This window comes from Solea senegalensis, linkage group LG1 (genome assembly GCF_019176455.1).
Source record: "Solea senegalensis isolate Sse05_10M linkage group LG1, IFAPA_SoseM_1, whole genome shotgun sequence".
NCBI classification, from domain to species: domain Eukaryota; kingdom Metazoa; phylum Chordata; class Actinopteri; order Pleuronectiformes; family Soleidae; genus Solea; species Solea senegalensis.
The window spans coordinates 39,486,193-39,511,815 of NC_058021.1; the positions used below are offsets into that span (position 1 = coordinate 39,486,193).

At 41.4% G+C, this 25,623-nt stretch overlaps 1 protein-coding gene across 1 annotated transcript in view; it reads right to left on the minus strand.

Moving 5' to 3' along the window:
• Positions 1-1,731: 1,731 nt before the first annotated feature.
• Positions 1,732-25,623, minus strand: part of adarb2 (adenosine deaminase RNA specific B2 (inactive)) — a 67,080-nt gene continuing 43,188 nt past the window's right edge. Inside the window, exons 5-9 of the mRNA XM_044040718.1 lie at positions 23,038-23,189; positions 20,511-20,679; positions 15,233-15,414; positions 7,644-7,825; positions 1,732-5,466 (exon numbers count right to left, since the gene is read on the minus strand). Coding sequence (XP_043896653.1) covers positions 5,290-5,466; positions 7,644-7,825; positions 15,233-15,414; positions 20,511-20,679; positions 23,038-23,189 — 862 coding nt within the window. The 3' untranslated portion in view covers positions 1,732-5,289. The remainder of the gene's footprint in view (positions 5,467-7,643; positions 7,826-15,232; positions 15,415-20,510; positions 20,680-23,037; positions 23,190-25,623) is intronic.

A 25,623-nucleotide genomic window follows, 5' to 3' on the forward strand; every position in this document is an offset into this window, starting at 1 on the left:
ATACTATACTATGACATTTTTTTCACATTTTGGACGACGTACTAAAGTATGACTTTTTTGTCACATTTTGGACGACATACTATACTATGACATTTTGTCACATTTTGGACGACATACTATACTATGACATTTTTGTCACATTGATGACATGGGTTAGGGTTTAGCTCACTTGGTAAAACTGCCACCCTATGTTGGGATTACAGTTCTCTACACAAATAGCCTAAGTTCAAATCCTGCCTTTCCTGCCTGTCATTCCCCATTTCCTGTGTCTGGACTGAACTAATGATTTAAGGCATGAAAAGCCCAAGAAATATTCTTTAAACAAAAAAGTCATACTATACGATGACATTTTTTTCACATTTTGGACGACATACTAACCTATGACTTTTTTTTCACATTTTGGACGACATACTATACTATGACTTTTTTGTCACATTTTGGACGACATACTAACCTTTGACTTTTTTTTCACATTTCGGAAGACATACTAACCTTTGACTTTTTTATTTATTTATTCATCCGTATAAACCAGTATATGAATTGTCCCGCCCTGCCTTTAACGTACCCCTGACACCTCACTGTGCCACCGCCTAGGGGGGATTTGAGAAGTAGTGTAGTACAGTAAGGCATATAAATGTCATAGTACAGTACGGTATAGAAATGGTCATAGTATAGAACAGCATAAAATGGTCATAGTATGGTAAGGCCATAGTTTAGTACGGCATTAAAATTGTCATAGTATAGTAAGGCATTACAAATAAATATACAGTAAAGCATATACATGGTTATAGTCAATCCAGCAAGGCATATACATTGTCTTATAATATTAAGGCATAGAAATGGTCATAAAAAAGTAAGGCATAATATGACTGTCGTATGGTAAGGCATAAAAAAGGTCAGAGTATAGTAATGCATAAATGGTCATAGTATAGCAAGGCATAAATTGTCATAGTATAGTTAGGCATAAATGGTCATAAGGCATTTTATCATCATAAAAATGGCCATTGTATTGTCAGGCCCAAAATAGGTCATTCTATAGTAAGGCATAGAAATGGTCATAGTATAGAGAGGCATAAAAATAGTCATAATATGGTAATGCATAAAAATGGTCCAGGTACAGTAAGGCCTGAAAATAGTCATAGTACAGTAAGGCATAACAATGGTCATAGTATACTGAGGCATATAAATGGTTGTAGTAAAGTAAGGCCTCAAAATGTCATAAAATAAGATGTAGTAAAATATAGAGAGTCATGATTGTAAGAATAGTTTACAGAGTTTTACTTCGCCTTCTTTATGCTTGTCACCAGCCACTGCAGCAAATTGTCAATTATGATGTTAACAATGGCGCACACAACTGTCTCAATGTCCTTGGGGGGAAGGGGGTGGGGGTGATGCTGTTGTGGAGGCACACCTCACACTCCCCTCTCCTCCTCTTCTTCTTCGCTTCATTCTTCCTCCAGGCTAATTTGGTGGCTGGTCTGTATGACACCTGCCACTGAGCCTAACAGAGATAACCACTTCCCCATGGATTTCCCCTGGGAGAAGTAGGAAGAGGAAGAGGCCTCTTTAATATTTGACTGGATGCTCCTGAGGGTCAGCGCTGTCTATACAGGGAGCTGATCATGACGTTAAAATGGCCCAATATCATTTGTTATGAGGACAGATACTACATAACAGTCAATGTCAAGTGATGTCCAAACCACACCAATAAAGAAAACTGTCAAGATGAGGTAAAATTACAAGATTTCTTGATTTTATTCACATATACAGTACAAACATTCACTTTTTAATTGTTACTGAAGTGCAATTTACAGACCGTAGCAGCAATTCCTCATATACTTTAATTTACATGATAATTAGACATTTTAGGACCTCTTTCACATCTTTGTCAACATCCTTTATACATTTATTTTACATATGTACACTCACAGATACTATGTTGTCATTCAGACCTGCCTAATATTCTATATCTCTCAAAATACACGTGTAAATCTGTTGTCGTGGCTAAATTCAAGCCATTACGAGACATGGCGCACAAACAACGTTATGTATGATGTTATGTAAGACAAAATATGAATCTCTCGGTTGTAATACACAGACAAGATTTACAGGAAACCTGATCTTTGCCAATATGGATCAGATTTTAATTTGCTGATTAAATTGTACATCTTTTGTGGGATTTATGTTTTTACACTAATGCCATAATAACGTTTTATGACCATTATTCTAACTTATTTATTTATTAAAATTTTGTCATTCTTATCTGAGCATTTGTGAAGTGTCCTTTAGAAGGTACAGTGTGCATTTAGCAACATTTATTAGCGTTAGTTAAGTATATAAGTTGTATGTCGTCATTCCAAGTGTGTTGGCTATTGTAAAAACATGGTGTTTCGAAATAGCATTTAAATGTAAAAGACAATAATTCACACATCAGGTGATTGTACTTTTTTTTTTTTAAATCAGCCAGATTGTTATTAAACTCAACTAGCCCTGAATAAACAAACTAGTTTTTGACTTTCTATCAATATTATAAATATGAATATAGTAAAATATTTATTCCTATAGAACAATACTTAAAATAAGCAATGCATTAAGAAATAAATTGAGAGATGTGAGAGAACTGAGTACCCATAGTGTGAAAAAGGGGGTCACACACGGATCAGGTTCTAGGATCTTGTCTGTGTAAAACCCTCTCCTCTGAGGAGCATATTTCTCAGACTCACACCTCAGTCTGACAGACTGTATTCTTACTGTACAGTATCAGGACTGTAAAACCAAGACAAGAGAGCACCACTAGATGTCACTCTCACAACTCAGATGTGACCACTGACGGAGCCTTGACGTTGGCAAATTTCCACTCCGTTTCTCTTCCCTCCAGAGAAATCATCAGTGTCAGAACACAGTCATGATCGTAATGAACATAAACATTTAGCTGCAGAAAAAAACAAAACAATATAAAATCACACATTGTGCAAAGACATAAATCTATGTGTCAAGTGAAACACAGCACTGAGAGGGAGTGAAACGAAACCGACCACCATCCTGACTATTATCTGGTCATGGCGGTCATGACATAAGTCGATGAGGTCAACGAGACCTTGCTAATGAGTCACGGCTGAAAGTCGCTCGCACTGGTGATTCAGATTTTCCGGAAGTGGCCACGCAACGGACTGAAAAGTCGAGGTGAAAGGACACGGAGGAAATGGGAATGAATGGGGAAAAAAACTGAATAATACCTTCCTCCACCATTTATGAACCTTGCCACAATTCTTTTCCTCCTCTCTACCCAGTGTGGTGAGCATATGAGGGAGAGAAAAGAGCGTATATTAACCTGCCCTAGTGTCATGTTAAAAACCGCCATGCTTGACAAAGAGGAGGCGAGGGGAATAGATGCAGGAAGGAGGAAGAAATGGAGACAAAAGGAGGGGAGAAGTCAGGAGCCAAAGGGTGAGTCAGGGAAGAGGGACAAGGAAAGAAATGAAAGAGAGGAAGGTGAGGAGGGCAGGTCTGCAGCAAAACTCGCTTCTTTCTTTTTTCTCACTCTCTCTTCCTCTATCAGCCGTCACCCTGACAGGGCTGGTAATTGGACGTGGACCTCACTTTCTCTCTCTTTTTCCTTTTCCTCTTTTTTGCTCTCTTTCCCCCGCGGCTCTGCTCCTCAGCAGGAGCCTTGGGGCCCGGAAATAGCTGATGACAAGATAGCAGCTGTCTTTCACTCAGCTCAAGGTTACGCCACCCTTCCCCGACAGCCGAAGAAAGGGTTGTTTAGTGGTTGTCGTGTTTGTTAAATGTGAGTTTCAAACCATAGATTGTATGTAAAAATGGACGCAGTCCCGTTTTTGAATCCTTGAGATGTTGATGTTTCGTATAAGTGGAAGTTCAGAGGAATCACCTGCAACCACTGCACTGGATTATACCAGCTGTCAATCACACTGGTATCTACTAATAATGTGCCATACCTAACCCTATTGTCTATTTCCCCTCAAAAACTAGTGATTGAGACATATCAAGAACATTTTTACTGATGTTATAAATCAAGTGGAAAGTCGTCTCATTTTCCCTCATCCCGGAATCAGACTACACAAATTCTAGCCGTTTTTCAATTGATTTGGTTTTGACGAACACATTTCCAGTGTCGGACTATTTTGGCATCTGAGACACTCTGATAGGATAATGGAGTGCTCTGACGCGGTGTAACATTCAGACGTAAACATAGTGAAGAGGAAGAGGCACGCTGCTGCTGCTGCTGAGACAGACAGTCCATACTGTCCTCTGTGACACACAGGAACAGGTTCACAATCAAGCTCTGGCAACCATGATTGACAACTCCTGGCCCCGCCTCCCAGATAACCTATGACCTGTCTTGAATGATGATTGGTCGGGGCCATACTTGTCGTGTTGCCAGTCCCTGTGAATGACAAACATATTGTGTAGTCCGATCTATTAGACTTGCATTCAAACTGAGTTCTCAGTATATGATTATTTCCTGGAGGACTACGTCCATTTTTATAAAGGATCTAAGTATTCGACTGACGTCACCTGAAACCAGGCATCTATAGACCCTTTGAGGGCTACGACACAGAAATGTGCGTGCATAGTTTGGGGTCAGAAAACACACTTGTACCATTAACTTGTACAAAAGTCCAACAAATAAGATGCCTACTTGTAGCACAGTTGGCTGTGAAAATAGAACCAGCAAGTTCTTCAGAATCCCTACAGGATCTCAAATGTGCATTCATGTAAGTTATCATTTATCAGCTCTTTCTGATGCATCCTTGCGAGGCTTGGAACGTTTGTATACAATGAAAGGGTCTATTGGACGACACAGACACATGTAATTGTCTATTTTCCTCTAAATGGGAACATATTTATACAAATTGACATCAGGCTCTTCCGAAGAAGACCTGAAATGTGTCATTGAGAACATTAACTCCTTGGGAAAATGTTTACTGGTGTTATAGATCAAGTGAGAAGTTGGCTAATTTTACCATGGACTTCCATTCAAACCTTCTTTTTACAATCAGCACAGTTGCCCCCTGGTGGCTGACTGCTACATCCATCATATCTATGGTTTAAATAGGTCCATATTTTTTGGTCCTCTTCTTCCTCTCCATGTTTTTTTTGTTATGATGTCAGGATAGGTGACATGGGCGTATGGAAACAGGATGTTGGTGAAATGCACAGATTCATCTTACTCTAAAAAAATAAAGGTTTAACAAACGCTTCCTCTCACTCTCTCTATCTCTATCTCTCTCACACACACACACACATACACACACACACTCTTCCTCAGACCGACAGCAGGAACTGCTCCTGCTCAGGTGGTTTCTTCACCCAGGTGCCGAGTCCCGTTTCCTGCAGGGACTTGAACCACTGCTGCTTCACTGTCTGGTAGGGACGCGCCACCATCTTGGCTTCGCAGTACAGGAGCTGGTGGTCCGCTGAGCCGGATACGTGAATCCCCAACTGGTGACGGTGAAAAGGAGAAGCAGAGAATGTGAGTCGGGTAAAATAGACACAGAGATATGAAGATACAGGGAGGGAAAGGAAAGAAGGATAAAGCTCGGGCACAGAGGCTAAAGGTTTCTTGGGGTGGGTGGGGACAGATAGGCAAAAACAAAACGAATGAGCCGGCACAAATGCATCTGAGTGGGTGGGGAAGGTGGTGTCGGTGGTGGTGGGGCTTCAACAGCTGTGTAATCTCCCCATTTAAATTTCACAAGCAATTGAACATTCTCTGTGCTTTTTGTGCGTTCCTATTGTCGCGAGGGGAAACAATGAAGTTGAGCAGAGAAATGAGTGGAGAGAGAGAGAGAGAGAGAGAGGGAGAGCAAAAGTTTCTTTTGGAGATTAGTGCGACTGCTCTTGCGTGGCCCCTATATGCAGCGCGCGGGGAGCAGTTAGGGCGGGGGCCTCCTCGAGTACTCCTCCAAATAATTATGGTTTCACAGTCATTATGCTTTAACGGCCGCCATTTGGCGACGCAGGCAGTGTCTGTTACATAAAGTTTCAGAGTGGAAATGAAAGTACAGCGGCTGGGGTCTGCGTGCCGCCGTTAAAGATCCATGCTGCCAGGTTTTGATAAGCCGCATGGACAGCAGATGTTGCTGGGGTGACAAAATTATCTACGGCAGAGAGGAAATTCCCCGTATCCTTAACAGAGCGTTAACCTGCAGCCACATGGCTCTGTGACTGAGTTTAATATGAGCACGAGTCCCGATCTGAGCGACTCTGATGAAACATGTGATTATTGTTTGCGCTCACGCCAATTAACGTGTTCATCTTAAACGGAAAGATTAGGGATTTTTGGAGTGTGGCACTGACTGAGCTTTATTTTACTTTAACCACTTAATTTAGCGACTCAGTAGATTAATTAATTTATGCCTGCTATAGTCTACAACGTCTAAAAAAACCCCCACATATTTGCTGCTTTAGCTTCCATTTTAGACTGCTTTTTATAATTTGAAACCGATGTTTATAAAGCTCTCACTTCCTGCACCAAAGACCACAGAGATAATCTGCGATTGTACTCAATAGCACGCAGGTATCATTTAGCATCTGCTGGTTCCATCAGTAACTTCAAATTAAACCTAAATGATTTATTCTGTGACTCTGGCTGGTTGCCGTCTTAACCTCATACAACGTGTGCTTGAAGTGGGCCGGTACTGTCCAGCACACAGTACCAGCAATTGTTCATTTTACTATTTTATTTTCCATACAGGCACTTTTTTAAAGATGTCGGTACTCTGTTTAGGTTTAATTTATTATTAAGGCCCAGAATAAACATTTTTAAGGCTGCACTACGTCACATTCACCCGTCCTCACAAGAGTTTTACTTATTCCAATATGATCAAAATATTTGAATAAATATATGTGACCATCAATAACATCTTCTAGGATCTTTTATTTACTGAAAAATGTCATTATTTAGTGTTTAAAGAATTAGTAATGCAGACAGACAGACAGACAGACCAGCACTTATTTTTTTTCCCACTTCACACACCGCATACAACCACACTTAAGAAAACCCAAACCTGAATCACCTTCACATTTTCCACTGTGAAAGGCAGTTGTTAATTGACATAACAAGAATTGTGCATGCTGGTATTGGAGCTGCAAAACCGAGGAATGTTACCGCTGTGCTTCTTCTACTGTAAAATCTGTTTACTGTGAGAAAAGAGTAGCGAGTAGTGTAGACTCAGGGGAGCCACTGGTTCTGTCAGGATTTTACCACCGCATATTACATGTTTTTATACTATAAACTCAGATCATGGAGTCACCTGGATCATTTTACATTATGACAGTGTAGGTTAGGCTGACAATTGGCTTCAAATCAGTTCAGTTTTCTGGTTTTATGAAGTTTCCACAAAGCCAAATGCTCCCTGTGTTGTTTTTTTTTTTTTTATTGTTGATTACTCCTCTTAGGTCTCTGCACACTGATGACTAAGCTGAGATCGTTTCATGCTCCTGCACATCTTGGAAATGCGCCAACTGCCTGCCACCTTACACTGTCTTTGTATTTTCCCGGCTGCCTCAAATACATTTGAGCCTCTAACCTAAAGTGTTGCTTTGAAGCGTCCTTTCTGGTAAATTTCATCTAGTCTGCTCTGCTCTGACATTAACTTCCCTCCCTCTGCCCTCACCTTGCGGTAGAGTCTACTCCAGCGGGTGAAGAGTGCATGTTTGCAGAGACGCGAGGGAGTCCCCGAGTCCCGTCTCCGTCCCGTGGCAGTGCTGACCACCTCCAGCTGTGCGTCACCCAGCGTCCAGTTGACGCTCACACACGAGGCCTTACCCGGCTGCTGATACTCGGCACTGCTCAGCCCTGCGGGGACGACAAAACAGCAGAGAGAATGAATAGATGTGGGTTGTTTGACCGTAGCTTAACATCGAGATCTACTCCACGGGTGATCCAGACGCAAAACATGTTTCAAAATGTGATTCATTTGTGAGTATCTGAGTGAAAATGTGAAACAATGTGGGGTTTTTTTTACTTTCAAACCTCTGCTGTGCTGTTTCGTTTAACCTTCCTTCACCCTTCCCTCACAGTCTCCCTGAGGCTAATGGCAGACATAAAGTTTTGCAGTGCTGCAAAAACCAAGTCAACCTGGGCCTGAAACTGCAGGGCTGTTTATATGAAGCTTTGATACACCCTCAGAGAGAGAGAGAGAGAGGGAGGGAGGTGAGAACAGGAGGACCATTGAGCACAGAAGCAATGTATTCCTGTTGTGTCTGCTCCTTCATGTGTTTGAGTGTTGTGCACAAATATGATCTCTAGTCACAAACATCAACTCTTCTCTATAATGGACTGTCTGCCTCTCTGTCCCACCCTCTTTGGATTTTTCTCTGATTTGCCTCAGTAATAAAAGCAGACCAGACCAAGCCCTCAGCGAGGGGAGAGAAACAGAGATTGAGGGAAATGGAGAGTAGCAGTTGGACATGGGGAGCTCGGCCTAAGGAGGAAATGTAGCTGAAACAAATTAGGACCAAGGGCAAAAATGTCCAAGAATCAAACCGAGAATAGAATTACGCATTAATAACTCGGGCCGCAAGCAGCACTGAACGGGCCCCTCACACCCCCATGCATGTTGGGGTGTGGAGCGACCCCAACATGCATTCATTCCCAACACATTTGCTTGTTTATAAAAAGTCAATCAGTTACTGTGACTATTTGTAATATATTAAAAAGATACCAAACAAATGTTTTATCAATTATTGCATGTATGAATGAATGAATTAATAATAATAAAAACAATCTACTCCAGTGCCGATACCTCATTTGTGGTGCATCTATTACACAAGATGGCAGCGACAGCAAGCATTGAGTCAGTGGACTTCAGGTGTGTTTGCAAAAGTAATACAATTTTTAAGAGGTTCCTTGAATGCATCTTGAAGCTGCTCCTCTAAGCTCAACATGCTGTAGATTCCACAGGGGTGATGAAATGTAGCACGGTCTTTGATTGCATCTTGTTAGCTGCTACCATTAGCTCAACACGCTGTGAACACTTTCCTAGTTTTTAACTCTAATTCTTGCAATTTCCGCAGGTCCTGATGTTTTTGTGCAATAGTGCATTGAAAGGCTAAGTGAAAGAAAAAGAAAAAAAGATGACGATAATAATCATAGCGGACAGAGGTGATGCTAGCTCTTGGGGGCCCCAGGCAAAGAAGGTAATTGGGGTCCTTCCCCATGCCTCCCCACCCTCCTCACCTGTACACCCTAAGCCCGCATAAAAATGCAATCAGTGCTTATTAAACTTCATGAACATTTGTTTTTAAACATGAATAACTCAAAGCTATGCACAAAAACAGTTGTTGGGTGGATCCTTTAGGGACTTCATGGATGTCGTTGCAAAATATATCATTAGGACCGGCTCCCGGGGGTCCACTTTATGTGTTTTGGGGGCCCCTTTATGAGTAGTGTCATGCAGCAACACTTGCATATTGTATATTAGGGGGCTTTATGGTTGTCATTTTCATGAAGATTTGCCTCGTATGCCTGTCGTGTCAGTGCGCCTCTGATAGTGGATACAGTCGTTGCCCTGGATCTAACTACAGGTATAATAAATAATAATGCAAGAAACTATTAAACATATATATATATATATATGTATATATATATATAGAAAGAAGCAAACTGCACATTAGATTGTAGAAGTGGCCTCATTACGGAAATAACTCCACTTTGTAAGAGAAAGACTCGTTTCTTTTTTGCTTATAAACGAAACAGGTACAGTGGAAGAAATGTTGTGTGCAATATGTGTCACACTGTCACAGACACGTTTTCATGTTACATTTGTGCTAACAATGGGTGACAGCTAAGTGCTGCTCTAGCGTTAAATCCACACTCACTCTGTGAAACTGTCTTCAGGAAGGAAGCGCTGTCTTGGATTTCACCTTCACTCTCAACCCAGTTATTTGTTATATCAGGAGGCTTCACAGAGAATCAGCAGACAGATTCTCAGCGACGACTGAACAACAGTTGCCTCTGATCTCGCCGCCTGACAGACAGCTTGTTATAGTACAATACCTGATGTACAATATCACAGTACATGCCTGCAGATCATCTCCCGTCTTGCCACAGTCATTTTCCCCATCCTCACTCCTTTATTCACCAATCTCAGCTCTTCTCTTCTGTAGCACCACAGAGCTGGAATGAATTGCCTGCCATGGAAACAATCCTCCAAGTCTCTTATTACCCATCTCCTCTCTCTTGTGCAGACACAACACTTTGAACAAAAGACCCCCCCGATCCATCCTGCCTTCTTCTTTTCTCCTGCTCCATTCACGGCTCATTTCATCCATTGAATAGACTTGACTTCACTGTTTCTCTAATAGCCAGTTTGATTTTTCCCTCATTGAAGACTTGATCAATTTCTCTTCCGGGAAGTGTTTGGCACACATGAAAGAAGCAGAATAAGGAATTCATAGTCATACGGTAAGCATATTTATGACTATCAAAGGTGTGTAAAGTAATGAAAAAGATCTCTTCTGATTTTGTCACCCCACGGGAAAATGTGTTACTAACCACCGTGCCAAAGTTGAATGATTACAAAAAGTCGCTAAATGTAGAAAACTATAGATATATTAAAGATAATGAATACAATTTAGCAACATTCTCTGCTCTAAAACACTGGGGGTGTGTGCACTGCAGGAGTTAAACACACACACACACACATTCTATGAACATAATTTTTAGGGAGGACACTCAGACATAATGAGGGGCAGCCCATGGCCTATTTGAAACAGAAATCTGAGTACCCAATCCCCATTACTCCCAATTGAGTGGGTTAATTGGACACTCTAAGTTGACCCAAGCCATGGGGTGGACCACATCCAGGGTACTCCTGGTGCCGGTCCCAAGTGCGGACCAATGGGAGGGTCACGTCAGTAAGGGAACCTGCTATAAAACATCTCTGATCTGCTGTGGTGACCCATAGAGAAGGAGAAGCAAAAAAAATACCTATACCTACCCCTATAGCCCATTACCCTAACCTTAACTATTACAACTAACCCTAACCCTTGACCTAAACCTAACTATAACCCAAATCCTAAGGTCTAAATGTCCTCACAAAGATAGGATTGACTCAAACATTTGTCGTCTCAGAGATTCACTTAAATTAGGACCAAAGCAGCTGAACAAGCTGCCGTTGGTTCGTGTTTGTACAGAATATAAATGTCAACGCGCTGGAATCAAACAACTTGCTTGCTTAAAAACCATGTTCAGAGGTGACTGTTCCTGCTCTCTGTCTCTCCTCCTCTCACAGCAGGGGTCTGCTCCTCTATCTGTTCTTCACCTCAACTCAATACCTCATCTATTTAAATAAAGCTTTCCTTTGTACTTCTGCACTGAGGTAAGTCACATTTCCGGGACAAAGTCATCTCGGATATACAAAGCAAGCTGAGCTGATACTAAAATGTGACGTCAACAGACTGCCGAGTGAGAGTGCGACGTCCAACACAGGAATCAAAAAGATGCCACTAAATCCTACACACTGGTCTTTAAAGCTGGTAAAATGTGAAATGATTTCATTAAATTACTGTTAATACGTACAATATCACATCACAGGGAATCAACAGTGATTATGTGAAGTGGCAGTGGAGTGTCGGTGTGAAACGAGTATTATTTCTCAGCCAACAGCCAAAAAAACCCAACCTGTTATTAATGTTTACATTATCTTTTGTTGTTCTAAATGCCTTTTATCCCCAAAATGACAAAGCCTCGCCACAGTTTCTGAAGACACTGAACAGCAAGGACGAGCGCGAAGGACACGCCTGTCTGTCGATGTGTTTGGTCCTCGGGGGTTCAGGTGTGGCTGCTTTGGCTGCTTGTGATAAGAGAGGGGCTCCCTGGGAATTTCCTCCGGGGGTGTTTGCTTTTAAATAACCCTGGACACACAATAGCGCGGAGCTCATCAGAGTCGATGAAAGGACGGAGGAGGGGATGAGAGGGAGGGACATCTGAATGCAAGCGGAGCTCTCTTTTTTTTTCATTCCATTCCTGACTTGCTGTCTCCCACTCCTCTCCTCAGCCTCACCTTTCTCACTCTCTCTCTCTCTCCGAGCTCCCTTCAGATTGAATGGCTGTCTGATAAGGACTGTGATTACATTGATTTGGTGTAGGGCCATCTCCACTCTCCGTCCGTCTTCCTCCCTCTCGTCTCCTCCCCTTCCTTCACCCTTCTACCCTTCAATAGACTGTTGCTACTCAAGGCAGTGCAGGTGCAAAGACCTGACAGACTCTGTGAAAATGAGAGGACAGAGCATTTGCAGGAGACATAAGAGACAATTTCAAAATTGGAGCATCACACGTAGATAATGTGATTGAAAGTCAAATTACTACTGCATGTACATCTAGATTTCCCACCCTCAGACTTTGACAGGGAAATAACAAAAGAACAGAAAGACAAATCAAAACAGGTTATTTGGACTGACATTAAGATTGAACTTATGCTCTATTAGCTTAAATAATAATTTAATAGTTTGCAGTTAATGGACATTGCAAAGACAAAATATGCAACCGACAGCTTCAAACTATGGTTGTTTTTGTCAGTAGGTAACTGGGGAATACCTTATACTAACAAGCGGAATGGGAGCACATCGCCACCTAGTGTTGTGGAGGAAGACACACTACATGTAGAACCAAGTTTCCTGCTAGTGATTCTACTGGGATAAGGACAATTTAATGGCGAAGAGAGTTAACACACAATTAGAAGTCCAGTAATGTAAATGTATGGATTTTTATTTGGCAGAATTTGAAGATAAAATACTGTCCTATTTTATTGTTGCCCCAGAACTGATCTTTTGTATTGATATCAGGAGATGGGTCAACTGTACGGAAGTAATTCAGTGACGTAAATAATCCACTGACACTGAGGAACAGTGTACAGGACATTTTGCAGCATCATTCTTGTGTTAATGGGGAGAAAAAGGCATATTATCATTGAACATAACGTATACTTACTGAGTTTTTGGAGTGAATAACTTAATATTCTAACAGAGTAAGTATGAGTAATGAACAAATGGATCATGCTGGACCATGATTCAACCGATATTAACTGCAGCTTGTAAAATCTAAAAACCAAAACCTCAATGCCCGACAAGTCAAATGACTCCATTAAATAAAGCAAATCATGAGAAATGCTCACTGGGGCAGTGATCAAGGGATTCAGTAAAAAAACAAAAAAATTCATCACCAGAGGACAATTCAGCACAATTATCAATCTTGATGAGGATAGGCCTCACAAAGTGTTCATCCTCTTGGCAGTCAATTACCCGGAGCAGAGCCCCACAACACAAAGACTTCCTGTGCCCTTCAATAAGTTCACTGGAAAACTGAGACAAAAAAAGAAAAAATCTGGCATTAAATTTGGATTTATCCCATTGTGTGCATTTGTCAGGATATAATGTGTTTTCTTGTCACCAGTCTTTGTTCTTATCAATGATCCCCAGCAATAAAATGCGTCCTACATTGTGCCGCGTCTCTGTCGCACCGCTTCTCTTAGTGGCCTAGATCTGTGATGGCTGATGCAGTTTTTACGAGTTGGGTGTCATTCACTATTCATGTTCACTACAAACAAAAGCCTGGGGTCTCAGTGGAGCCCCGGAGGCAGAAATAGCAGACAACTTCTTCACTGTTGGTTGTCTGACTGGTACAGTGTCACTGTAAAGAAGCAGGGGTACGTGGGGTTGTTTAGCGTGTGCGGGTGGGTCGGCTTGTCATTGATTTGACCTGGAGGTGACAGAGGGAGGGAACAACCTTTCACTTGACTTCTAAAATAATTTGGTGCATTTCCTAATTAGATTCAGTCAAAAAACATGACAGTGTGTTTGTTTCAGTGTATTAAAAACTACTCTAATCCATATTACATGTGTGTTATTGCAGTATATCCCTACAAGATCTCATAGCAGTGTAGCTGCTAAGAAAATAGAAGTCGGTATTTTTTTAGTGCTTTTCTAGGCTTGATGACTGCGTTACACTGCAATTCTCACTCATCAGTCACGCATTCAGTCAACTTTTTCTATCACAAATCTTTCATATCCAATCACACACTGCCGGCACAGCCATCAGGAGCAGTGTTGGCTTAAGTGCCTTGCCCAGGGACACATTGGCACGTGCATTAGCGGACTTTCTGGTTGAAAGACAACTTGCTCTAGTGCTGAGCCACAGCTTCTGAATCATGTCGCTGATTTGTAATAGATGCAACGATTCCTCATTCATTCCTAGTCTGCACCTGAACCTCTGTCCTTGCTCTGTTGGTGTGTTTAGGTCATGGTATAGTTCGGTTTGGTACAGTATGGCACGGTTTGGAGCAGTAAAGCCCTTGGTCAGGCTTGCATTTCAACTGAAAACAGTACCTTTACTTCATAGGCGGGGTGTGCGCTGTGCCCAATGGTCAGCGAGATATGTAGAATGACGATGTACTGGTGCCAAAACAATGAACAAGGACACAACAGACAGGAACACTGTTGTTTTTTAGTTTCTAGTTTTCTTTCTGCTCAGGTTTGTGGCTGTGTATCTCATCAAGACATCAAAACCCCGCTCACAGGGAGTGATGGTTGTCTGTCGCCCTGTCAGTGGACTGTCGTGGGTCTAAATCCACCCGTACTGTACGATTACTTTGGTACCCCAAGGAAAGGGCACCGAAAAATAGAACAAAATAGATACCGAACGTACCGTGCCATTTTACTCGGTGGAAACACGCCATATGCAAGTTTGGTGAGAAGTTAGTGTCATTTAAAGACAGAATTCTGCTTTCAAGTATGGACCTTGTATGTATGTATGTAAAAGTTGCTTTGGACATTCTCTGGAGGTTTGCCTGCCAATTCTAACCTCCAGATAATGTCATTTGAGAATGCATTTTGAATGTTCAAGACCGCTGCTGATTGCATGTTCAAGCCAGGCACCACTCCACTCGTCTGTACCCTCCAGAGACTCTCCGGCTGCTGTGAACACGTTTCACACGACATGTCACTGTGTTCTATTATATCTGTCACATGTCAACAAATGTGACAAATTCAGGTCATTTCATTTGTGTTGCTCCTTGGGGGTCATGCACATCTGTGCAGTTTTAATGCACAGTTTTCCGTTTCTTTAAAAAGCGTGCACTGGATTAACCATCGTAACACAGACTTGTCCTGATTGCCTGCAGCTAAGTTACTAAGGACCCTGAGCTGACGTTGACAGTGGCATCTTCCTATTCTCAATGTATTTCAATGTGTGTCATAGTCGTACCGCTGAGCAGGGGCTGGTTACGTCTGTATGTGGTGGGCAGCGGGCCGAGGCGCTCCTGCCTCTGGTTCAAAACACGGCCCAGGTGGCCTGTGTGGCGCAGGCTGCCGACGGTCACGCTGTGCAGGTACACCGGCTCCAAGAAGTGACTCAGCAACGCCCCCTGCAGGCCCAGGACGTTCCATCTAAAAGGAGCGAAGAATGAGAGGGAAGAAAATGCAGTTGTGGGCAGAGGAAAAGAAAGGAGGAATGAAGGATGGAAAGAGGAGGAGATAAGTTGAAAGAGAGGTGGGGGAATCAGGGAGGAAAGAGGAGAGATGGGGAGTAGCTTTAGTGACAGGTTGAAACAATTTGATCATTATCTTGATGTGAGACGTGATGGACAGACACACACACACACACACAAACTTGTTTTTTTATATGTTAGGGAGGACACATCTCAGTCCTTAGCCCCTTAACCTTAACCATCGCCATGACAACTAAGTGCCCTAACCCTAACCTAAACCAATTCTAATCCTAACCCTAAAATGTCCATTAAATGTGTGGGGGCCAGATAAAATGTCCCCACAAGGTCAGAATGTCCTCACAGACATAGGTTTGTAAATTTTGGACCTCACAAACATATAAATAAACACACGCACGCACAAAGAAACTATTATCACCAGCAACATCGTCACTGCCAAAGGTCAGCACATCAGCATTCACGTCATGGAGCAACACATTATCATGTGCGCCTTCATCAGTGCTGTTGGGGTTAATGCACTGCAGGACAAGGAGGGTAAAAATAACTTCCACAAAACCATTTGCCTCAGTGTTTGTTTTCTTTTTGGGGCGGAGAATCCACAAGTGACACAAAATCACTGTGGGGCTAATCCTGCCATGCAGCCACAGCGACACCTGATACTGTAGCCAGCTGGTCATGTGCCACCTACTGCTGAAATCCCCTCTATTTAACCAGCAGATGCTAATTTATGGATGGAAAATGATAATTACCTTGTTTATTATCATTGCTGCCCTTCACAGAGAGGGGGAGAGAGAGAGAGAGAGAGAGCGGCTTCTCCGTGTACGTTGAACTAATGAACTCACATCTGAGGCACAATCACAGACTTGACAATATGCTACTAATTTTCCCGTCATTGTTCTTTTTTGTTCATCAGTGTCTCTTTATTTGCTTGTTTATTTCGTTTTCGCTTGTCAACTTAATAATTACTCAGTACGGCCTCGTTCACCTCCCGAGCATCAACAATTAACATCAGCGTCTCTCTGGGAGCCCCCGCGGAGCGTGCTGGCGAAGCAGCGTCCGCCTTCCTGCGCTTTACCTGCGGTCTGTCAACACGATCCACCCTCCCCTATTGGACATAGAGGGAGGAGCTTTGTTTAAGCATTCACACACACAGACAGACACACACACCAAAACAGAAGCAGTTTAGCCTGAAATATTAATTTTCCCAGAAAGCGACACTGTGAATCAGAAACATCTTCTAATCTCATGCAAGAAAAGAGCCATCTGGCTCGGGTGTGTGAAATTAAAGAGGGGAGAGGGCCTCTGTTCTCTCTCTGCCTCCCTCCCTCTCTCCCTTGCTCTGTTTCTCCACATCTATCCTTTCTTCCTTCCCCTGGTAAACGCCGACCATTAAAGTAATGTGCTCATCTGCATAAAACTGCAGTGGAATGGAGAACATCATCGTTATATGAGAGCCATTTAGGCCCCTCAATTAAATCCAGCTGTCGACTTCAAATCAAATATTAGCAAAGGAGCTTCGGTGGGCTCGGCTTAAGAAAACAAAACGATGTTCATCAGGTGAAGTGACAACGAGATGAGGCGCCAGCTATTACTGGAATTGTTTATGCAGAGGGCACAGATCCTAAAGCTCAAAGCTGATCCCACTCTAATAAAGCGAAAGAACTAAAGTGTGACAGACGACAAAAAGAGGATCCAGGGGATCGCTTAAAGATTGCACCTGTGTGTGTGTGTGTATGTGTATGTGTGTGTGAGTTCCATCCTCCACCCTGACCTTGATAAACTGGCCCTCAGTGACCCACTCACTTTAACGACGGCCAACCGATCATTTACAGCGATAAAAACAGGAAAAGAAAAAAATGGAAAGAGAAGAGGCTGCGTCTGCTGTCTGGCCTGGTGAGGTGGAGGGGGGAGAAGATGGTGGCAGAGAAAGAAAAGCAGCATGTCCCTTCTCCTTCCCCCCCTCGCTCTATTTTTTTGTAAAGTAATTGCTTTCACCCTCGTTGGTGACCTGGGTAGATTTAATCACACCATCTCCAGCCTGGGCCAACTGAATCAAATTGGTCAAATTAACAGTGGCTCCATAGGAGAAGGGTTCAACTCTCTTCTCTCTTCTCGCTCTCTGTATGTGTGTGTGTGTGTTTCTTTTTTTTTGTCTCTCTTTCACACACTAGAGCAGCTCAGCTGTGGGTCTGCATGGCTCAGTTGGCACAGTGTGGTTCTTACTGAGTCCAATTCATGGGTTCAGTTCCTGTTGAGGCCCAGTTATGATAAAACAACTGTGAAGATATTAAAAACTGGCTTGAGAGAAAGTGCAGAAGTGAAGAAATATTACTGGTGAGCACCTTCTCAGTGTAGTTTTGAATGGGTCAGCAAGTATATTTGGAAGCAATCGAATACCCGGCCAGAACATTATATCTTAATGAGGCAAACCCTGCTTTTCCTAATCATCTTTTTTCCTCTAATCTAAACTATTCAATCTTGTACGAAATGACACATTTCAGCAATGTGTTGGTTTAAAAAAAGTCCCTTGCTCGTGTCTTAAAGCTGCACTTTTACTACTTTCTACTGCTTCAACTCATCTTTTTTCAGAATAAAAGCCACTGAATTGTGAATCATTTTTGTGGAGAAATCATTTAAATCCCATTTTTGAATTCCTCTACAGCAGTGGTTCTTTTTATACCAAGTGCCACCTGAGAAAATATTGAGCTCTTGATGTAGCACCATTGTCGCCAATGTTAAAATACAGTGGCCGTAAATCGGCCCCGTGCAAAGTCGGCCACGGACTTTTCTGCCCTCCAGTCAAAATTCCTGAGCTCAGCTGCGATCACATACTCTGGAATATTATACAGTAGAACAGTATTTCTTAATTCTCCTCCAAATACCACCAGAGGAAGGTTGCGTATCACTGGTACACATACCATAGTTTGAGAACCATGGATCTACAGGATCTATGCTGGTACACATGAAATGAGCGCGTCTACATTTGCGCATGGGAAGGTTTTGTGTCACCAAACATCCCATGTTTTGTATAATCCTCTATGTTAAAAAGAGGCAAAAAGAAGAAACGACACTCAGTGGTTTTGCTGCTGCTAATGTTAGCAGACCTCGCTGACCTCACTGAGTCACTTCACTGACTTTTCTCTTCGACTGTGTCACGCTCTGTTCCGGCCTGCTCTATTAGCCCGTGACACTTTGTCAAAATGCTACGTGGTCTGTCTTTAAAGCAGCCGTGGTTTTGGACCGATGCGTCACACCTGGATTTACTGTACTTATCATAAGTGAGTTCATTTTACGCCGTCTTTCTTGATCTGAATGAGGTCAGTGTAACTCACTCAGGATCACGGTGCTCGTTCGAGTGTTAACAGCTAAAATATTAAGATATATAATCTGTGTAATCACTACATCTAATTGTTTCCGTAACCATTTCACAGCAATATTTACCTACACTAATTGCCCTTACAAAAGTATAAAACTACAGACAATTGTGATTTTGACCTCTCTGCTATCTCTAAAAACAGTGAGTCATTTTTCGATGGCTACTGACAATATTTATTGATATATGTTGTTTTAAAAGAATGCCAAAAATCCCTTCTGTTCATTTTATTTAACACCTGACTTTATCCAATACTCCCTCTGCCTGTTAAGATTCTCCCACTTTTACAGACAGATGCTTTTATTCTTAGCACATGGAAACAATGTGTTAATTCAAGTAAAGCTGTCTTTATTCAGCGTTACCATCTGTCCATCTACCATCTACAATGTTTGAGTAAACACATTATAATTGCTATATTTTACAATCTGCCAGCACTGGTGAGCCGATATGACTTTTTTCCTGTTTTAATTAAGTTTTTATTGGAATAAGTACAGAAACCACATGTGCAACCTGAACAAATAAATAGAAACCAGTGGTTAGACGCTTGTAAATGAAAGGAGAGTCCACGTGACAGATGCGGAGATTAAGACGTGATTAACAAATGTATTCATTAAAAGGGGATTAGCCATTTAAGTCACATATGGGAAATCCATATCAACATACGTCACATGGACTACGAAAGGTTTCACATAGTGTACGGCAACACACACACATCAACCTACGCACAGACTTATATGCAAAGGTAAATATCAGACAAATCTCCACCTGGCTCATGAAGCACATTTTAGAAAGAAGATCATCTCCTCTCAGGTTGATGCTAATCCTCTAATAAAGTTAAACTCTTCCATCAATCCCTTTTTCTTTTTCTCTCAGAGATTTGTTCATCATAGTTTGGGTCTCTTGTGTCTAATAACATCAATGCAAATGAAGCACTGATAGTTGCAGAAAAGAAGAACATGATATTTCAGATAAACCTGTGGTTGTTGTTCATGTTGTTGTTGAACTTTTGGGGATTTTTTGCTGTTGCATTATTCGCCCTCTGATATATCTTTGAAAACAGTTCATCTGAGAATGGAATCTGTCTAGCACCACTATCAGACCTGACTGAGGGAGCATTTCAGGCTATACAGTGACAGCGCAGGGGCGGGCGGGGGCAGTAATAATAATATTACATCGTACTTATAAAGCGTTTTTTTGGACACAAAGACTCCAGGTTTTTGGAGCAGTCGTGTTCACTTTTGTTGCACTAAAGCGTTTTTATGCCAGAATAAGATTTCCAGTTCAAATAGAAGACACCTGAGAACATTATTAGTTTAGTATATGACATGTATTTATATAAGAGACAGTCTAATAGCATGAAGTAACACCAACAAACTGAGGATAACTAGCATCCTGGATATGGGCTTACAGTATTTTTTTTTTGTTTATTTGGCAGGTAAAATGCATGCTTTTGGTAGAAAGGTATAAATATGGCAGGATGAATGGAATGACGTTGAAACGTATCCTTTGTAATGTTAATAATGTACATATATATATATATATATGCATATATATATATATGTATATATATATATATATATATATATATATATATAGAAAAAGAGGTGAATAAGAGGTGAAACAAGGAAGCTTTAAACCCAGATTTATCAGCTGAGCGCACTGACCTGGTGAGCTTGTCCGTGCAGGACATAGTGATGAGCTGCTCGCCCTGTAAGACGCCGTCCCACGTCTGGACCGCCCCCCGACATCGCACCGGCACCGTTCCCTCGCCGGACTCGATTTTGGTCCGCAGGTGGTTGCGGTGCTTCCTCATGAGGTGTCTGCTGCTGTGTACTGTGTCGGACGCACACAACAAACAAACACACACGTTATGTGCCACTGCTGGATATTCAGTTTCATTAAACAGCGATGATAGACAATCGTGTCATGCAGCAGTCAAGAAAAGTGAAGACAATAAACAGAATGTAACCGCGCATGGCGTCCAAGTTTAACTAGCTGCATATAATCTAAAAAAAACTTAATTATCTAAAGATTTATTCTTGTATTTTAATGAAGTGACACCAACTTGGTGGTTTATCATTCCTCCGGTGACAGCGATAATTCATTCACGCAGCTTCAAGCTCAATTCATTAATCTCTAACAGACAACAAATACTTCCGTTCCTTTGAAAGCAAAGGTTTAAACGAGGTTAATAGCATCTTTTTAAGGAATTAGATGCTTTCTGAGAGTGTTCACTGTCTAGTTGTTAATGAAGCACGCAATTGATGGGATTGTCGCCGCAAACAGTCTCTGGCTTGCGAGGGAGGACGAGACGTTCCCTTGTACTGAGACTGTTTACAGCAAACAACGCATAACACAAGTCATTCCACCATGCAAAGCACTGTCACAAGAGTGTACAGGGCTGCATGACCTCTATATGAACTAATATGGTCGATCGAAGGTTACGTTTAAGGTTAAACTTCAAAACAATAAAGCTTGTGGTTAAGAAGTTATTTGGTTGTATTTAAATCACATTATAACATCTTAACTTCTCTCCTCTCCAAGTTTGTGCTTTTCCTCTCTGTCCTGTCTATCTTTGTGTCCTCATTCATAATGTCCTTCTCCAGGGCTGCAGGATCCAGATCTGACACCACTGCTCAACCATACTGTCTTCTTCTTTTTCCACTTCTTCCTTTTTCTGTCAAATAAAATTGTGACAGGTCCAGATTCCACAAGCAAATGTCTCACAATTGGTCAAGTGGTTAAATCCAATGTAATGTATATTTAAATATGTGCATCAGTGTCTGTGTGTTGTCAACAAAGGCAGCACAGATGCACGTACTAAAATACTTTTAAGGACTAAAATAAAAACTGATTAAAGGTGTGCTGTCTTCATTTCTCTCCTCAGGTCACACCATGTGAAGTCACTTTTCTCTGATTATCATCATGTATTTTTCCCTCACTTGTCATCTCCCCCTGCGGTGTCTGCAGTGTCTCACTGGCTGTTGTTCGCAGGAAGTGCGAGTCTGGTACACTTTTGCACAGGGTTTACCTTTAATAATGTCATCAAATAGGTTTAAATACTGCTCTGCAATCAACTAAATGTCAGGACTCTTCAGTGGGAAGCTTTCACAATAAAAGCCTGAAAAAGTGCTGAAAACTGAATGGATTTAGGGACCTGAAAGGCATTTCTCATGGGGGCAGTGGTGTTGACGGTGTGGCCCAAATTCACTAATATGATTGGCTGAAAGTCACTATATGGTAATATACAGTGCATGTAATTGGTGTGCATTTCCTGGACTTCTAGTGTCAATTAAAAAACAAATGTATAATGTATATATATATATATAATATATGTATAAAGAAAATTGTCCGCATATGACAGTGTCTGGGTCAGGATCCAGACTTGGGTCCACCTATTAGTGAATGATATGAATATGAATTGTATTAGGATAATAATTATATTAGTGCTGTGACTCTTCTAACTGTGTGAACTATCAGGTTTCTCACTCTTTCTATAATATTGTGAGGTAACCTTTTGTAAAGAGCCATGAGATTAAATATAATGTGCATTTACACTATACTGTAGAAATCAAATGTATTTAATTTGATAAAATTAACAAAATAAACTGAATTTCCACAATATGGAGAAGCATACGTACTGTGCATACTGAAGATAACTACTGTTTCTTTCAATAAATTCAATTATTTTGCTAGAAACTCAAACCCAGAGTTGCAGCTCAGAAATATTCAAGAAAAAGGTGCTAAGTCATTTTCTAATCTCCAGAAACACATCATTTGAAAGGTTTAATGGCTAAAAACGTCAAGTTCAGAGGCTTCTTTGATGTGACGCCATCATCTTTTCCCTCTCTCACTTTCCAACCCCGGCCCATTTCATGAAAACCACATCACGTACGGCACAGTAGTGTTTATACACATACTCTCAGCGCTGAGCAGCAGCTTGAATTGGTGATGAAAGATGAGAGAGATGTAACGTATTTAGTGTCTGGAAACTGTCATTCAGATTACATTTCTGAACACAGGCCACCAGAAAATAATCTGTCTAAATAAATGTCAAATGTATTTCCAGTAATAAAAAGTCATTGAGTCAGCGCAGTGTGGTGACGGATGCGTGTGTTTGCATGTAATCAAATAGACTTCTTTTTCTGTCTCCACTGTCATAGAAACCATAGAAAAACAAAAGTATCTTACAGTCCGCGCTGATTTCGTAGGGCGAGTTGAGTCTCCCGTCGCCACACGGTGAGGTGCTGATGTACATGTGGAAATGGATGTTGTCTTTCAACCTGTAGCCACACTCCTTGTGCCTCACGAATATCGACTCCTCCCAGTCCTCTGGCCTTTTACTTAAAAAAACACACACACAAAACAAGAACAAGAGAGATGGATGAAAAATGTGGCACCATTCATCAAAGCATGGGAAATAGATTTCCGCTGTTTGGAGACAGAGAGAGAGAGAGAGAGAGATGGACACCGGCCCTCTGTCTGACCACAGCCCATTCTCCTGCTGTCAGACGCTCCGCTGGACATTACTCAGCCTGTCCGAATGTCTCGGGGGAAACAGGGGGAGGGCATTTAACCTACTGGTCTATACATGCTTTGTATTTGAGTGATGGAAGTGTCATCATAGGGGTCAGAATTGTTCAAGATAAAACAGGTGGTTAAACGGAAGACAAAATGAGAAACTGTGTATTTCACATGACGAAGACAAGATGTTGTCAACTAAAGGACATTTATTGCAGTCGGGGGTTTGACCTCACCGAGGACTCAGCTATGTTCTGTAGGTTCTGCTTAAAATTGTGTGTGCAATTCTCATTCTTTATCTTCTTGAATGAAATTTACCAGTATTTCTGTCAACTTAACCCAATATCTGTCTCTCTAACCTAAAAACATGGAACACAATGTAAACTAATGTGAGGTGCAGCATGATTGCCACTAATTGCACTTTCATATGCCATACATTAGGTGTGTTTAAATTATATATATGATTCAGACGGTAATTTGCTTGAGGTTGCACATGAAGGAGCAGTTATGTATCAGAAATGACACAGCTAGAAACAGTATAATCTAATCTAATCTAATTTAATTTAATCTAATAAGGTAAATGGTTTTGTATTTATATAAATAACACTTTTCTAGTCTTGATGACCACTCAAAGCTACTTTACACTACATTTTTTTTCATTTACTCACACTTGGGGTTAAAAGTGTCTTGCCCAAGGACACATCGGCATGAGGACTACCAGAGCCGGGAATGAAACCCACAGTTGAAAGACGTCTTGCTCTACCACTGAGCCCCCATCCTTACTGCCCCTAATTCAGTGGTTAAATTCAAAGAAAAACACAAAGGAAGATGTTTACTTTTTGTCAGAAAGTACTAGTGATCACTGCGTAACTGGTGCATAAAATCATTATGATAGGTAGTTGATCAATTTAGAATAGCGTGGGCAATAGGCTGAGCTCAATTCTGCTCAATATTAATGTCATCTCTTTATAAAAAGCAGTAAATAGTGTCATTTTGACAAACTGCAACTGGTAAGAATACATTGTATGATTAAGCAAAAGAAAAATTGAAGTAGGTTTAGTAAGAAAACCAACATTATATCATTTATTCAATCAAAATTCCCCAAAACAATAGTGAACAATACGTGCATGGCGTTTTTGAATTCAACCTGCTCTCCACACACTTGACACACAGCTTTCTTTATTTTGTTTTTTTTTTAGCATGAGCTAACATCTTTGATGAGCATCTCATGTAACCTACATAAAGTTGCTTCATAAATTCCTAAAAGCATGTACAGTATGATGTGTTTACCTTACACGGGCCAGTCAGTAATGGCCTGATTTAGAGCATAGGCTATCAATTGGACAACCTGTCTAATTTAAACTTCAAATCTAGAAATCTGGGTCAACGTGCTGGAGGATTGATCTAAGTTAACTATACAATTCAATGCAAAGCACGGCTGCACTCTTTACATATAACTCTCGTCTGTCTCCGATGTCCTTTCACTGAGTGTAAATATGGCACTTGTGGCATTTGGTTTGGTCATTTCATTATGAATTATCTTCCCCCGTTAGCCATTTCACTCAGCGGCAAAAGTGTCACCCAGCATTGTGCTATGACAAAAAGTCAGCGGTGTGTATGCAAATATGACATTCAACCATGTAGACTTTTCGCCGCTAATCTGATGAATCAGCCTTGCTATCAAGTTCCTCTGGGGGGAGCTTGAAAACAAAATAAATGCTTGTGCACCGGAGGCTGTTAGAGTCAAAACTCATCATGGCTGTCTCCAGATACTGGCAAAAAAAAAATCTTTCGGGAAAGATTTTTCCGCACCAGAGCACAATGTGTAGGTTGCGAGAGCAGATCCACTGGAAAAAAAGTGCTAAAAACAAATAGGCCACAGAGACCTTGAGCTGAACCAGCTGAGTGTGTGATAGCATGCTTAGTTAGCTGGAGAGAACAGCACACATATGGCTCACTGATTATTGAAAAGTGTCCAGTGGACAAAGTGGGGCTCCTTCAATGACATTTATTATAGAGGAGAGAGAGAGAGAGAGCGGTCTGTGGCACTGCAGCGGGAGGTCACAGCAAACAACACATTTAGTGTTGTTAAGCAAAAAAGATAATGCAACGCATGCAAGTTGTGAACTAAAATGAAAAACCCCATGCAGAAATTGCTGCAGCAGTTAACTTAGTACATGTACACAACAATCAAAGGTTATTATTTAGAAGCGTTTACTGGCAGAAAGTAAAGATAATGCCTATAAATTTGTGTAA